The sequence below is a fragment of the Colius striatus genome, chromosome 3, assembly GCF_028858725.1.
Source record: "Colius striatus isolate bColStr4 chromosome 3, bColStr4.1.hap1, whole genome shotgun sequence".
NCBI lineage: Eukaryota > Metazoa > Chordata > Aves > Coliiformes > Coliidae > Colius > Colius striatus.
The window spans coordinates 70,101,175-70,113,361 of record NC_084761.1 but is presented as its reverse complement, the minus strand read 5'-3'; the positions used below and the strand labels follow the sequence as shown (position 1 = coordinate 70,113,361).

At 44.1% G+C, this 12,187-nt stretch overlaps 1 protein-coding gene across 1 annotated transcript in view; it reads right to left on the bottom strand.

The window, feature by feature from the left end:
- KDR (kinase insert domain receptor) overlaps positions 1 to 11,534 on the bottom strand; it is a 31,320-nt gene extending 19,786 nt beyond the window's left edge. Inside the window, exons 1-13 of the mRNA XM_061992657.1 lie at positions 11,319 to 11,534; positions 9,980 to 10,070; positions 9,287 to 9,483; positions 7,974 to 8,098; positions 7,480 to 7,648; positions 6,078 to 6,217; positions 5,713 to 5,881; positions 5,025 to 5,136; positions 4,768 to 4,931; positions 3,438 to 3,594; positions 2,264 to 2,384; positions 1,545 to 1,653; positions 440 to 784 (exon numbers count right to left, since the gene is read on the bottom strand). Coding sequence (XP_061848641.1) covers positions 440 to 784; positions 1,545 to 1,653; positions 2,264 to 2,384; positions 3,438 to 3,594; positions 4,768 to 4,931; positions 5,025 to 5,136; positions 5,713 to 5,881; positions 6,078 to 6,217; positions 7,480 to 7,648; positions 7,974 to 8,098; positions 9,287 to 9,483; positions 9,980 to 10,070; positions 11,319 to 11,370 — 1,951 coding nt within the window. The 5' untranslated portion in view covers positions 11,371 to 11,534. The remainder of the gene's footprint in view (positions 1 to 439; positions 785 to 1,544; positions 1,654 to 2,263; positions 2,385 to 3,437; positions 3,595 to 4,767; positions 4,932 to 5,024; positions 5,137 to 5,712; positions 5,882 to 6,077; positions 6,218 to 7,479; positions 7,649 to 7,973; positions 8,099 to 9,286; positions 9,484 to 9,979; positions 10,071 to 11,318) is intronic.
- Positions 11,535 to 12,187: the final 653 nt, after the last annotated feature.

The window sequence follows — 12,187 nt, the reverse complement described above, 5'->3', positions numbered from 1 at the left end:
TCACTTCATGATAGTTTTCAATTATAGACATCACTTCAAACTCAGGACTCAGTGACACAAGGCAGTAACATTAATGCTACAAATAGACACATGCACATACAGCTAGAGGGAAAAGAAAACCAATCTGTTTTGAAAAGTAAAACTGAGAAATTACTGAGCTAAATATATGCCATTATTTGTGCAAAAGCCAGTCTCCTATTCTTTCACAGCACAATGGCTCAGTCACTGTTTTCTCCCTGGTATTTATGAAATGCTAAGTCCCTGCAGCCCAGACAAGCCTCAGACCTGTATGTTTCAACATATGGTCTAAATCTATTTAACAAACTGAGTGTACTATTAAGCCAGTACATGCAAGGCCTGAAGATATCCAAAACTGAGACCACTCCAGTTATTTTCATATGCAGCCACCTGCTTTGGTTCACATTTAAGAGATGTGTACCTTGAACAGTGAGGTGCTTCACCAGACAGTGCTGTGTTTTAGCTTTTTTGTCCTGAGCAATGCAAACATAGTCCCCTCCATCCTGGAGGGAGATGTTACGGAGGATAAGCTCTAAGGTGACATTTTCACCATTAGTATTTGAAACCGTCGCATTCAGCTTCCGGAGAGCATTGAGGTTCTTGCAAACAGGCATGGGCAGCCCTCCAAAAGGAGCCTGAGAAGTGTGAGCAGTCAGTTTGTACCATGAGAGCTTCTCAAAGGTGAATTTGTCTGCCGTGCACTGCAAGGATATGTTATCCTTCTCTGTGAGTTGATTCCGAGGCTGGAGATTAATTTCAAGACCTCCTACAAGTTAAAAAAAAAAAAAAAAGGAAATGTCTATCGGGTTGCACATAACATTAACTTGAAATCAAGTCATTTTTCAAATTTAGGCCTATCCAATTGTAAATAGGAAAACAAAACACGGACAAAATCAATTAATCAATCAATCATCTAAAGAGTATTAAAAGCAATCATTAAAAGCAATCTTGTTAAAAGCAAAACATTTAAAATGGATCAAAGGAAAGCCTGTGTAATGAATACAGTTCCTTTTCCTGTAAAAACTTACAGCAGTCTAAGGTGGTTCTAGTATTATCTTAAAGTTCTTTTTCTGACTTGGATTAAAATAATATTTTAGCATGTGAATATGGGGACTGTTTTTCAGGAAGGCAGAAGCTCCTTGCTACTGGTTTTGAAAATGTTAGTCTTTGCTTTTATAAGACATCTTTACTCATTTTGTGGCACTACCATAACTTCTCTGTAGCTCTTTTAAGTGACTGCAAAAGCCCAAGAGCAACCACTTTTAAGGCACTTTTAAGTCCATTTGCAACCATTTATATGGGACTACCACTCCCCTGATGCCAGCAGAACTAATCACTTTACTGAAGTTAAGTGGTGACTTTGAAGGCTACCTTAGGAAAAGCTTAGGAAAACAAAACATCCTATAGGATCCAAGGATTTTATAAAGGCCAGGAATCAAACAACAGTGGCATTGAAGCACCTATCATTAGTAAAACAGACAAAAGAACATTGGTTAACCTGGTTGTCCTTAACAGGGTATACTCACTGGTCACATGAAAGGAAATAACTCTCTCACTTGACCCAGCTCTGTTTGTAGCCACACATCTATACAAGGCAGATACATTTGCTGCTTGAATCAGGAGGGTGCTCACAGTCTACAAAAGAACAATCAAGTCATTTCATATCACATCAGTGCTAAAGTATGTAGGTGACCCTGACCACCCCAACAGCTCCACAAAGTGCTCTGCAGGGATCTGCATAACCAGAAAGCCCTCCAAAGCACAAATCCATGGCATGGCAGGATCACAGTCCTCTCCTGACATTCAAATTTTTGCTCTTAAGTGTGTAACAATGAGGCAAAACAAAACAAGAAGAAGCGGCCTGCCAGAAGGCAGACTTTGGTATACGTGTTGATAAATACCGCACCCACAACATTTCCTACTCTTCATTCTCTCCAGCTTTTCCCTATTACAGTTAATCGGCAAGGTTAACTCACCTAACTTCAGAACACTAAAAGGTAAGTGCTGAAATCTAAGTTAGTCATATTCCTCAGTGAAGGCTCACTTTAGGTTAGTGTCTAAAAGACTTGAAATTGTGTATCTCTTCCTATTGGCTTCAGCAGGAGCTGGCACAACTGGCTGAAAATAGATCCCCAAGTTTAATGATAGATGAAAAGAGCCTCATGTCTAGCAATATATTTCCAGATATGTGGACTGCTGAGCAGGGGTAATCAACCGCAAGGAACAGAAAAGAGAATTTGCTCACCTTTGTTTTCCCGGCAATGGTAACAACTCGGTTCTTAATTTCAACCAGATTCCCACCCTTTCTCTCTGAGATCACTTTCCATTTCCTGCATGAGTATGGATTGGCTCCTGAGCGAACTTTCCTGAGATGTAAGTAGAGACACAGTCATTAGATATGACCAACATTCACCCTTCAAGAGAGTGGTTTTGTGTTCTCTTTATAATACGATATATTTATCTATAAACCAGATGTATCACTGGCCACGACCTGTATTTTTGGAAATGTTTCTAGTAAATTGCACCCTCATAACCTTCTGAGACCTTTGTGCTCTGTAAAATAAAGAATCCCCAAGCCTAAAGGTGAATTTCCTAATTAATCATCCTGTGTCAGCTCAATCAGGATGCTTGGAGGGATGCAACTATTCTGGGAACAAACCTCCATTCATAAATGGATGATTCAAGTTAATTTAGTTCAAAGAAAGACAGAGAAACATAGAAATCGCTGAACTCCCTACATGAATTTCTTGAGGACAGTAGCCATTGTGTAGGAAGCAACCAGGCACCAAAGGAAGAAACTAGTGGAAATCATTTTAAAAACAACAACAGGAAAGAAGAATGCACGCTTTTTTTTTCCTGGCTTTTTTTTTCTTTTTTTTAAAGGAAATCTGGGCTTATGGCAGACCCAGATAAGGGAAGCTGCGTGAATCTCAGTCAGGCACTCTCTATCATTCCCCAACATCAATCAGTGCACTTCCTCCAAGATGCACTTTCACATAGATAAAGAGCACCGTCACATTCAGCACTTGAGTGTAAGAAAAAATCCGCAAGGATCCGTAATTAGCATAAACAACAAATTTCCTCTGTTTGGGATGGAGTTTAAGGCCTGCAGCCCACAGGGAGATCTGAGGGGAGGGCACACAAACAACTGTGTTTGAAACCCCGTGCGAGATGCCCTTCAAGGAAGCACAGCGGCAACACGACGCAGGCGCTACCGGCTCCTCACTCTGGGTGGCCCTTGCCTCTGCCAACCACGATGACCCAGCCTGATGAAGAGCCATCTGCCTATTAAACACAATAATATTTTCTTCGTTGGCCATAAGTTTTGCACAAGTTAATGACCCTGTACTAGGGATGCACCCAAAAAGCCCACACCCAACCCAAACATCCCTGAGGAGCTACATAAGCTCAGCACTCACTGGGGGCTGAAGGTGCACTCCTCCTCCAGCTGCCAGTGCCAGAGGACAGTGGCAGGTGGTGGGACGGCATAGATGGTGCAGGTGAGTGCCTGAGTTGAGCCATACTTGTAGGAGTCGACAGGTGCCAGCAGCGCATTCTCACCAATCTGTGGGGGCACTGGAGGAGAAAAAAGAAGGTTACACCTCCCTGGCAGCTCCCCAGTGGTGCTGTATGCACACGAGACCTAGGGCAACTGATTCACACCATGCCCTAGTCTGAGAGCAACACAGAGCATCTCTGAGGACACATTGGGAAGAGGCGAACTCATCCCACACCTTGAGGATCAGGCCCTTAAGATGCAATGCTTAGGATCTCCTATAAAACTGCCTTAGAATCTCAGAATCACAGGATGGTAGGGGTTGGAAGGGACCTCTAGAGATCAGCTAGTCCAACCTCTCTGCTAAAGCAAGTCCACCTTGATCAGATCACACAGGAACACATCCAGAAGGGTTCTGAAAACATCCAGAGAAGGAGACCCCACAACCACCCTGGGCAGCCTGTTCCAGTGTTTCCTCACCTTTACAGTAAAGAAGTTTTTCCATATGTTTCAGTGGAACTTTTTGTGTTCCAGCTTCTGTCCATCATCCCTTGTCCTGTCACTGGATACTACAGAAAAAAAGTGCTACCCCATCCTCCTGACATCCGCTTGTTAGGTAATTATAACTGTTGATGACACTTTATTACCCCTTTGTTTAAAATGCAGTCCTTGGGCTCCCACCACCATGCCCAACCATTAAATGCATATTAATCCCTAGTCCTGATCCCACTTCATTGTAGCCTTTCTGCCCTTTCCAAGACCTGCTGTCTTCAAAGCATAGTGGCTAGGCTGTTTCCTGGTGAGCAGAGAGGAGGAGCAGAAGGAGAGTTGCATGGCTAGGGCAGAAGAGGAGGGACAGCCTGCGTGAGACAGGAAGGATGGGCGAGGCGGGACAGGGTCAGGATGGAGTGGGGTGGGGGAGGACTCTGGCAGCAGGGCCAGCAAGAGGGCAGGAAAAGAGCAGGACACAGAGGCAAAGAAATAATACACAGGAAAAAAACCCAACATGCAAAACCACACAAAGCATCACAACACCACCACTCAGAGTCTGCAGTCTCTCAATCAGCACATCCTGGAGCCAGGAGATACAGGCCACCTCTGAAATCTCAGGGCTGAGGTTGAAGTTCTCTCCGCCTGGCCACCTTCCCCACTTAACTCTCCATATGTAAATGAATGGATGGATTTAATCCTAAGAATTGTAATACACCACATTCACCCATGAAAGAAAGGTATCCTTTTTGTACACCACTTACCATTCACAAGCAGGGTAAATGTATGTCTCTTCTGCATCTTGTTGGTAGGGTTTGTAAGGACAACAGTGTAATTCCCTGCGTCCTTCTCAGTTGCTTCAGTGATCACTAGCGTGTAGCCAAGTTTAACTGTGTGATTTGCATTGATGGCTTTTCCATTTTTATACCTAAAGAAAATATAGAGCACTTTGAATATTTTAGAGGTTTACCTTGACTAAGAACTGCTCCGTTTTTCAAACACATTATGTCCTAATTCTTACCACTTAGCCTCTGGTGGAGGATATCCTTTAAACTTGACAGGAATTTTGACTGTATCACCTAACCTGGTCTCAATCACATTCTCCATCCTTTCCAGATGAATAAAAGGACTTTCTGAAAAAAAAACAAAATAAAATGAACTAATGGACAAAAGTGTAAGTGCTCTCCATTTGGATTAGCACTTACCAGATGACAAACAGGGGTCCAGTGCTTATAAAACACAATTGGCTCTAAACTGGAGTCTAGAGAGACAGATCCACCATAAAAACCCTGTTCAATCCCCTACACAGAGGAATGGACTAGTTCTCCCACCAAGGAGTTCTCTAAAGCAGAGACAAGACTTGGGACAGCAGGCCAACTGTAAGACCTAGTGTCAGATCTGCATATTGTATATATGCATATAAAACTGTCTCAATCTGCTAATTCCAGGAAATATTAGTATTCAAATAGTATTAAAAACTACAAAGTGATAAAGTTAGATACTCTCAGCCTCTTCTCAAATATGTATTTGAACCAATGCAGTCTCAGAATACTTTTAAATGATTTACATTTACATATACTTATTATAAGTTAAAAACTTATAACGATTTCATTTCTGTCACCTGATTCACCACCGAGATTCCTTCTGCATCCCTGTAATCAATCCCAAATCTCACAGAACCAACAATACTGAAGTGGAAGATGTCATACCATGGATAATGAAGTAACTGCTGTTCTTCATGTTCATACGACCGCTGGACGCTGCGCAAGTGTATCGACCTTTGTCACTTAAGGACACACTGTCAATGGTAAGGGTGCTTACAAATTTCTTCACTTCTCCCACAGTAGTTTTTAAATCCCTTATGATGGCACGTTTCTCCTATAACAGGCAAAAGACAGAAGTGTTTGAGAATTTTATTGTGATTCCTCCTGTCACCCTTTGCACACTTGTATATACTATGAATTTCTTTGTCTATTACCATCTCCTTTGTCAACATTATAAATGGGGGGAGTGACATTACACTTAAATCAAATTTTCTTGTGATGTTGTCACCTTTGAGCTCTTACATATTTACCTTGATGGAAGGGTAGTCCCATTTAAAATCAATTCCTACATTCAGCTCCGTCCTTACAGTGCAATTGAGAACAAGTTTTTCTCCCACTGCCAGCTCTACTTGGTAGTGCGGGTTCATTGTCAGGTCATAAATTCGGTAGCCTAGAGGAAGAAAGAGGCACACACAAAACAGGGGGATAAGAAGATATTTATTTACAGCACTCAGCACCAAATTTCCCAGGAAGATCCACTGAAACTCCCACCAAAACTCCAGTTACAAAGAGGTTGCAGTGCAGCATGAGGATGGGCATACAAAGGAGCCTGGAGGGAAGAGATATGTCTGCCCTGAGCATTTCCCATCTGAGAGCTGCATTGGACAGCCATGCAACAGGATGTATGCACTTGACCAGAGCCACTCCTGTGGTGGCAGCAGGCAAGGCACCGTGACCCACACAGTTCCTCTGCCTTACACACTTTCTCACCCTTGTAAGACCTCAAACTAAAGGAGGTATATCCCCCTTCCCAGCAGTAAGTAGGAACTTTTAAAAAATAACAGTCTGGCATTGGCAAAATTATCCACAGTTTATTTTGTGCAATAAAACATTTAAAATATTCCAAAACAGAATATTCTGAATGCAGAGATTCTGCAAGAAATCAGGATCTGCTCCGAATCAGAGTGAGAACTCATGAATCTGGTGGAGAAGCAAGAGTTTGCTTCACAGAGTGAAGGGTGGAGGCTGCTATGCCTTCCCGGCAAGCAAAGTGAGACGGCCTTGGTGCCATCTGGTCACTTGAAGTGGTCACTATGTCCTCACCAAAAGGAGAAACAGCAGCAGTTTCAGCTCAGGCTCAAGCCTCTACAAAATCATGATGTTATTTCTAGGTTTTGATGAACAACGGATAAAATATACCAGATCATAAACCCCTGTGAGAGTCGGGACATAAGTCCGGAGGAGACAAGACAACTTGGCTCCTAGTGCAACCCTCAAATCCCCAAGTCCCTTGGTACCTCTCTGAGCAATTCCCTTTCATCTGCTGCCGATAGATGCCTGCCTCTAGTTCCCTTCAGCTATGACTTAGATCCTGGATAAACGGATAAAGTACAGAATCATAGAATAGATATATACATAGAATAGAGTGATTTTAGGAAAAAGGCTTCCATTGTCAGAAAAAAAACCAAAACAAAACAAACCCTGGCATCTATGTAAAACACTAAAAATAGAAGCACTTATCCCAGTGATGAACCAGAAAGAACACAATACATTTAATTTAAAAGTAATATATATCACAACATCCACTTTGCATTAGCTGCACTGTCAGTATTGAATAACCTAGAGTACAACCAAATGTAATTGGTTCAGTATGTTATAGCGAGCAAAGTAACATTGTCTGTAGAGAAAAAAACCACAACAACTTTGGCTTACCTACAACTGCCACTATGTATATCACAGACTGGTAGCTTTCATCATCTATTTTAGCTTCGCAGAAGACCATGCCAGCATAGTTGATTAGATGACTGGGTATAGTGAAGCCTATTTTATTATTCCATGAAATTGATTTGCCATCAGGAACAAATATCTTTTCTGGATATTTCTGTTTGAAATAGGGATAAAATACATAGTCAGATTTCAAAAATCAGATAACCCTGAATTTTCAAGTCCAACATTTAGCATAAGCACAGGGTCCCAGTTTTCACATCCTAACTCAGGCAATCTCCCTGTCACAGGCAATCACTCTGCACCTCGAGAGCCCAGGATCATGGACAAGTACAGTTACAGCACCCACCTTGTCATCACAGCCTGCAAATTTCCCAAGGATGGAAAGAAGTTTTAAAGAAATGCATTTATACTTCAAACAACATATTTACATCCCAATGGTATCAATTAACTCTTAAAATACTAATGGTCTTTTTCCTTACCGCATGTAGAGATACGTTGAGATTTGATACAGTTCCAAGGCATGGCACTACCACAGTTTTATTCTTAGTGATGTATACAATGCCCAGCTGATCACTAACTGAAGTCACAAATGGAGATCTGTAATCTAGGAAAATATTGTAAATGGATATTATTTGTCACGTGATGGCAGAGAAAACCTTTCTAACTGAGTTATTTCCCTATTTCTTCTCAAATCAGTTTTCTCTTCTCTATGTGGTAAAACACTTAAAAAATGAGACTAAATAGGGGGTATATATTTTGAGAGACATCACCATTCCCCCTCTCCCCTTCTCCAAGTTTACAATATCATTATTCTCAAAACAGTTATCAGGAGTAGTGCACACTTTGGAGAATAGCTTCCTGCCACTGCAGTCTTTCTGCCAACAAAAATCTGATTTATCCTAGTGTGATTTTCCTTGCATAAGTATTACAGGAAATATCAGTTAAAAGTAGTGACAAGCTACACTGGCTCCCCCAATGGCAGCACCCTTTTTGGTCGGACAAAAAAAAAAGAAAAGGAAAAGGTAAGGACATGGTTTTCTAAAACAAGCTAATGCATGTACACAATAACATCTTACTTTTCAAAATGGTAACTGTAAATTAACAATAAAAAGGAAATGGGGCTCATAAGAAAACAAGTACAAAGTCATAAGTGCAAAAAGGCAGATGCCTCAATGAATATGCCTACTTAAGCTGAAGGTATAACTTTACAGCGTCTGTGATGCTCAGCTGTGTTGCTCCCAGTACAACTGACAGCCTCAGTTTGAAAGCTTGACTCTTACAGATTAAATCATTTCTACCATCACAGTCAGCAAACGTATATAAGTTTAAGTTTTGGGGTTGGTGGGCTTTTTGGTGGTTTGTTGGTTTTTTTTTTAATGGTATCAGTACAAAATGTAAAAGGCATTGGATCTGTCGTTTTTAACAAATACATGATCTTTGTAATCCTCCCTAATATGAAGCTCCTTCTGAGGTCAGGAACAGCTCTGCATTCATGAGGACAGGCTCAGAGGGCAGCCGAGGAAGTATATGTGCTAAGTTTTGGGTGGAGGAGAGTAGCAGACCAAGTACTGCATATGCCAGGTCAGTTCAAAATCACAGGAAAAACAACTTCTACATTGATGACAACTAGCATACTGACATGTAACTACTCAACATGAAAATTAACAGCTTCATAGGGTTAAAAATTCTAAGATTGACACATTTTAATGTCCAAACTGTTTTGATATACTTCATATCCTTTTCTTTCTTGAGGCTAGGGCAAGAGCCACCTAAGAGCTATATAAGCACTCACCTTGAACGTAGATGTAAATGGTTGTAGCTGCCTGGCTGTCCCTGTAGAGGCACCTGTAGTCTCCTGTGTCATTGCCAATGACTTTGAGGAGAGTGAGTGTCTTGCAATAGGGGCCATCACTGCAGTCTGTCACAGAGATACGCTTCTCAGCAGTGCTCTGGTTGCTTGGCCAGGACCACTCCAGGGGTCTCTGACCACTGGGAAATAAACATTAGAGGAGTGTGAGCACGTGCAAGCACCAGCACCGATGTGAAGGTGGTGAACCCCAGCACAGCTAGTCTCTGGCTACGGAGAGGAGTGGGCTTCACTCCATCACATGAAGCATCAAGCCACATAGGATAAATTCACAAAAATCCACCTATTGTTAATATCCACTAGGAAGACACTAGAGATTTACATCCTGTTGAATCTAAGCGACACAGTACTCAAAAGGGAGCATGAAGAGCATGGCTCACCAGTGGGCTCCACCAGGAGCTGTCTGCTGCTTCCTCCTCCTGGCCGCCCTGCTCTCCCCAGCTCTCCATTGCTGCACCCCTCTAAGATCATTTCAAAGTCTGTCAGGGAAAAGCTAGGTGAGAGGTGCTAAAGGAAGGAGGTCCAATGATGGGAGAGTGACCAAAACACCTGTGATTCTGTACAAAACTCACTCACAAATTACCCCATCAAAATCATGCCAGACAGATTTTCCCTTACCTGCAAGTAATATTCAGGGTGTCATTGGCAGTTATTGTGAGGACATCTTTTTGGATGCTAAGGGTTGGCTGATCCAGAGAAATAAATAAACCTGTGAAAACATGTACAAAAACCCTCAAATCAACCCAATCACGAAAGTAAATGCTACTCAATCGGAAAAGCATTACATACAGGAATATGCAGCATGTTTTAAGTGGACGCTTTCACATCACCTACTTAACAGTGAAGGGTAAATAATGACTTTTCACACATCCCAGAAAGTTCAAAAACTCTGTCATAACAGGAAGCAAAGGCAGATGGTCAGGAGCTAGCTGCAGAGCACTACAATTCAGCTAGCCAGGGTGGAGTTCCTGTTTTCTTGCGTTGCCAACTTCAAGGTCTAATAAGAGGATGTGGGACATTGAAACGAAGTGAACCTTCATCTGATGATCTCATTCCCAGGGGAAAGGGATTACCAACTTTTCTTATAATATATCTAATATACGTATGTACTTTGAGACTGCTGATCAATGAATTATGTGGAAAAACTATTCTACAGATTGCACTAATTCAAGATCCCGTAAATTTATTTTATCCTGTGATTTTCTGAGGTTACTTCTTTCCCTCTAAGCAGTTAAGCAAAAATCTATTTCTACCAGACTTTATTTTTGTAAGAGCTTGCACTTGTGCTTGTGCAGCCTGGAATTGGGGTGCCAGTGCTTGCTCTGAGGCAACAGCCCAACTTGTGCAACATTTGTGAGTGTCACAGGGAGAGATTTTCAGTCCACCTTGGCTGCTCTGATCATCGTCAGGAATCCTGCCTTACTGGGGCAAGCCAGCAGCCCCAACTGGGCCATCTTGGCCAGCTACAGTGGGCAACCAGAAAGTGTGGCCAGGCTGGGACCTTCCCTATTTCCCTAGTATTTCCCTGCACTTTAATCACTGGCATCAAGAGTGGGTTATTCATTGATGACGGGTTTCCCGCATTTGGCTCCAGGGACGTTCTGCTCTCGGAAGCGACAGCTGATACTGGAGCCAAGCGAGCAGGACACCATGCCGTAGCACGCAACCCTCTCTAAGGGGCCAGCACTAGCCAGTCTGATAGGAGGGGGCAGGAGGAGAGGAGAGGAAAGGGAGAGGGAGAGGGAGAGGGAGAGGAATGGAAGCCTGTAGCACTAGGTACCCCGTCCAACCCGGGAACTCGCACTGCCTCACCCTCTCTGCCAACCCTGACGACCCCACGGGAAACACGCACCCGTGGAGTTCCCGGCACCCGATCGTGTCCGCGCCCCCTCTTCTCGAGGCCCCGTGGGGATGCCGGACGCCGGTGGCTCCGTGACAGACCGAACCCAGGGCTTACCGGGAGCCAGGCACAGCAGGACCGCCAGCAGCCGCGCCACACCGTGCTCCATCCCGCGGCCGCCGGGCGCTGCGGGGCGTGAAGCGAACCCTCTGTCCGACGGCGCCGTCGGGCCGGCAGCCGAGCCGAGCCGAGTCGAGCTGCGCAGAGCCGAGCTGAGCGGAGCCGAGCGGAGCTGAGCCGAGGCGATCCGTACAGCGCTGCACCGCACGGCGAGGATGCGGGACCCCGGCGAGCAGCACCGCCCCTCTTGTGCCTGGGGGAGGGGCTGGTCGCTGAGGCTCCGCCCCCCGCAGCAGCCCCGCCGCCGCCGCAGGGCTCTGCGGGATGCTGTGGTTTGGGGGGCTCAGGGAGCACTCGTCCCTGTCCGGCTGCGGAGGGGGAGGACTGAGGCACAGCGGCTGCCAGCGCTGAAATTCCACCTCGCCTAGTGCTTCGGCGTGAGCTCAACAGAAATGACCCCAGAGATCAACCCTGTGGAGCACGTGCAGTGAGACGCAGCAGTCTTCCTACTATCAGCGACTTCGTCCGAAGCGATTTGAAGTGTCAGCTGGTATCAATGCTGAGTTCACAACTTGGGAACCCCGCAAGCCACATCGCATACACCTACCAGCCCGTCTGGCTACATCACAGATCTGACAGACATCTGCGAGAATTACCCTTGTGTGGTGGTTTAGCCCAAGCTGTGTGCCAGATGCCCACCAAATCATTCTGTCACTCCTCCTCTTAAACTGGACAGGGGTGAGAGAAACATAGCAAGAGGTTTGCAAGTCAAGATAAGGACAGGGGGATTACTCAGCAATTACTGTCACCAGCAAAAAAGACTCAGGGAGAAAAGGTTTGATTTTATTAATAAACAATTAAAACAG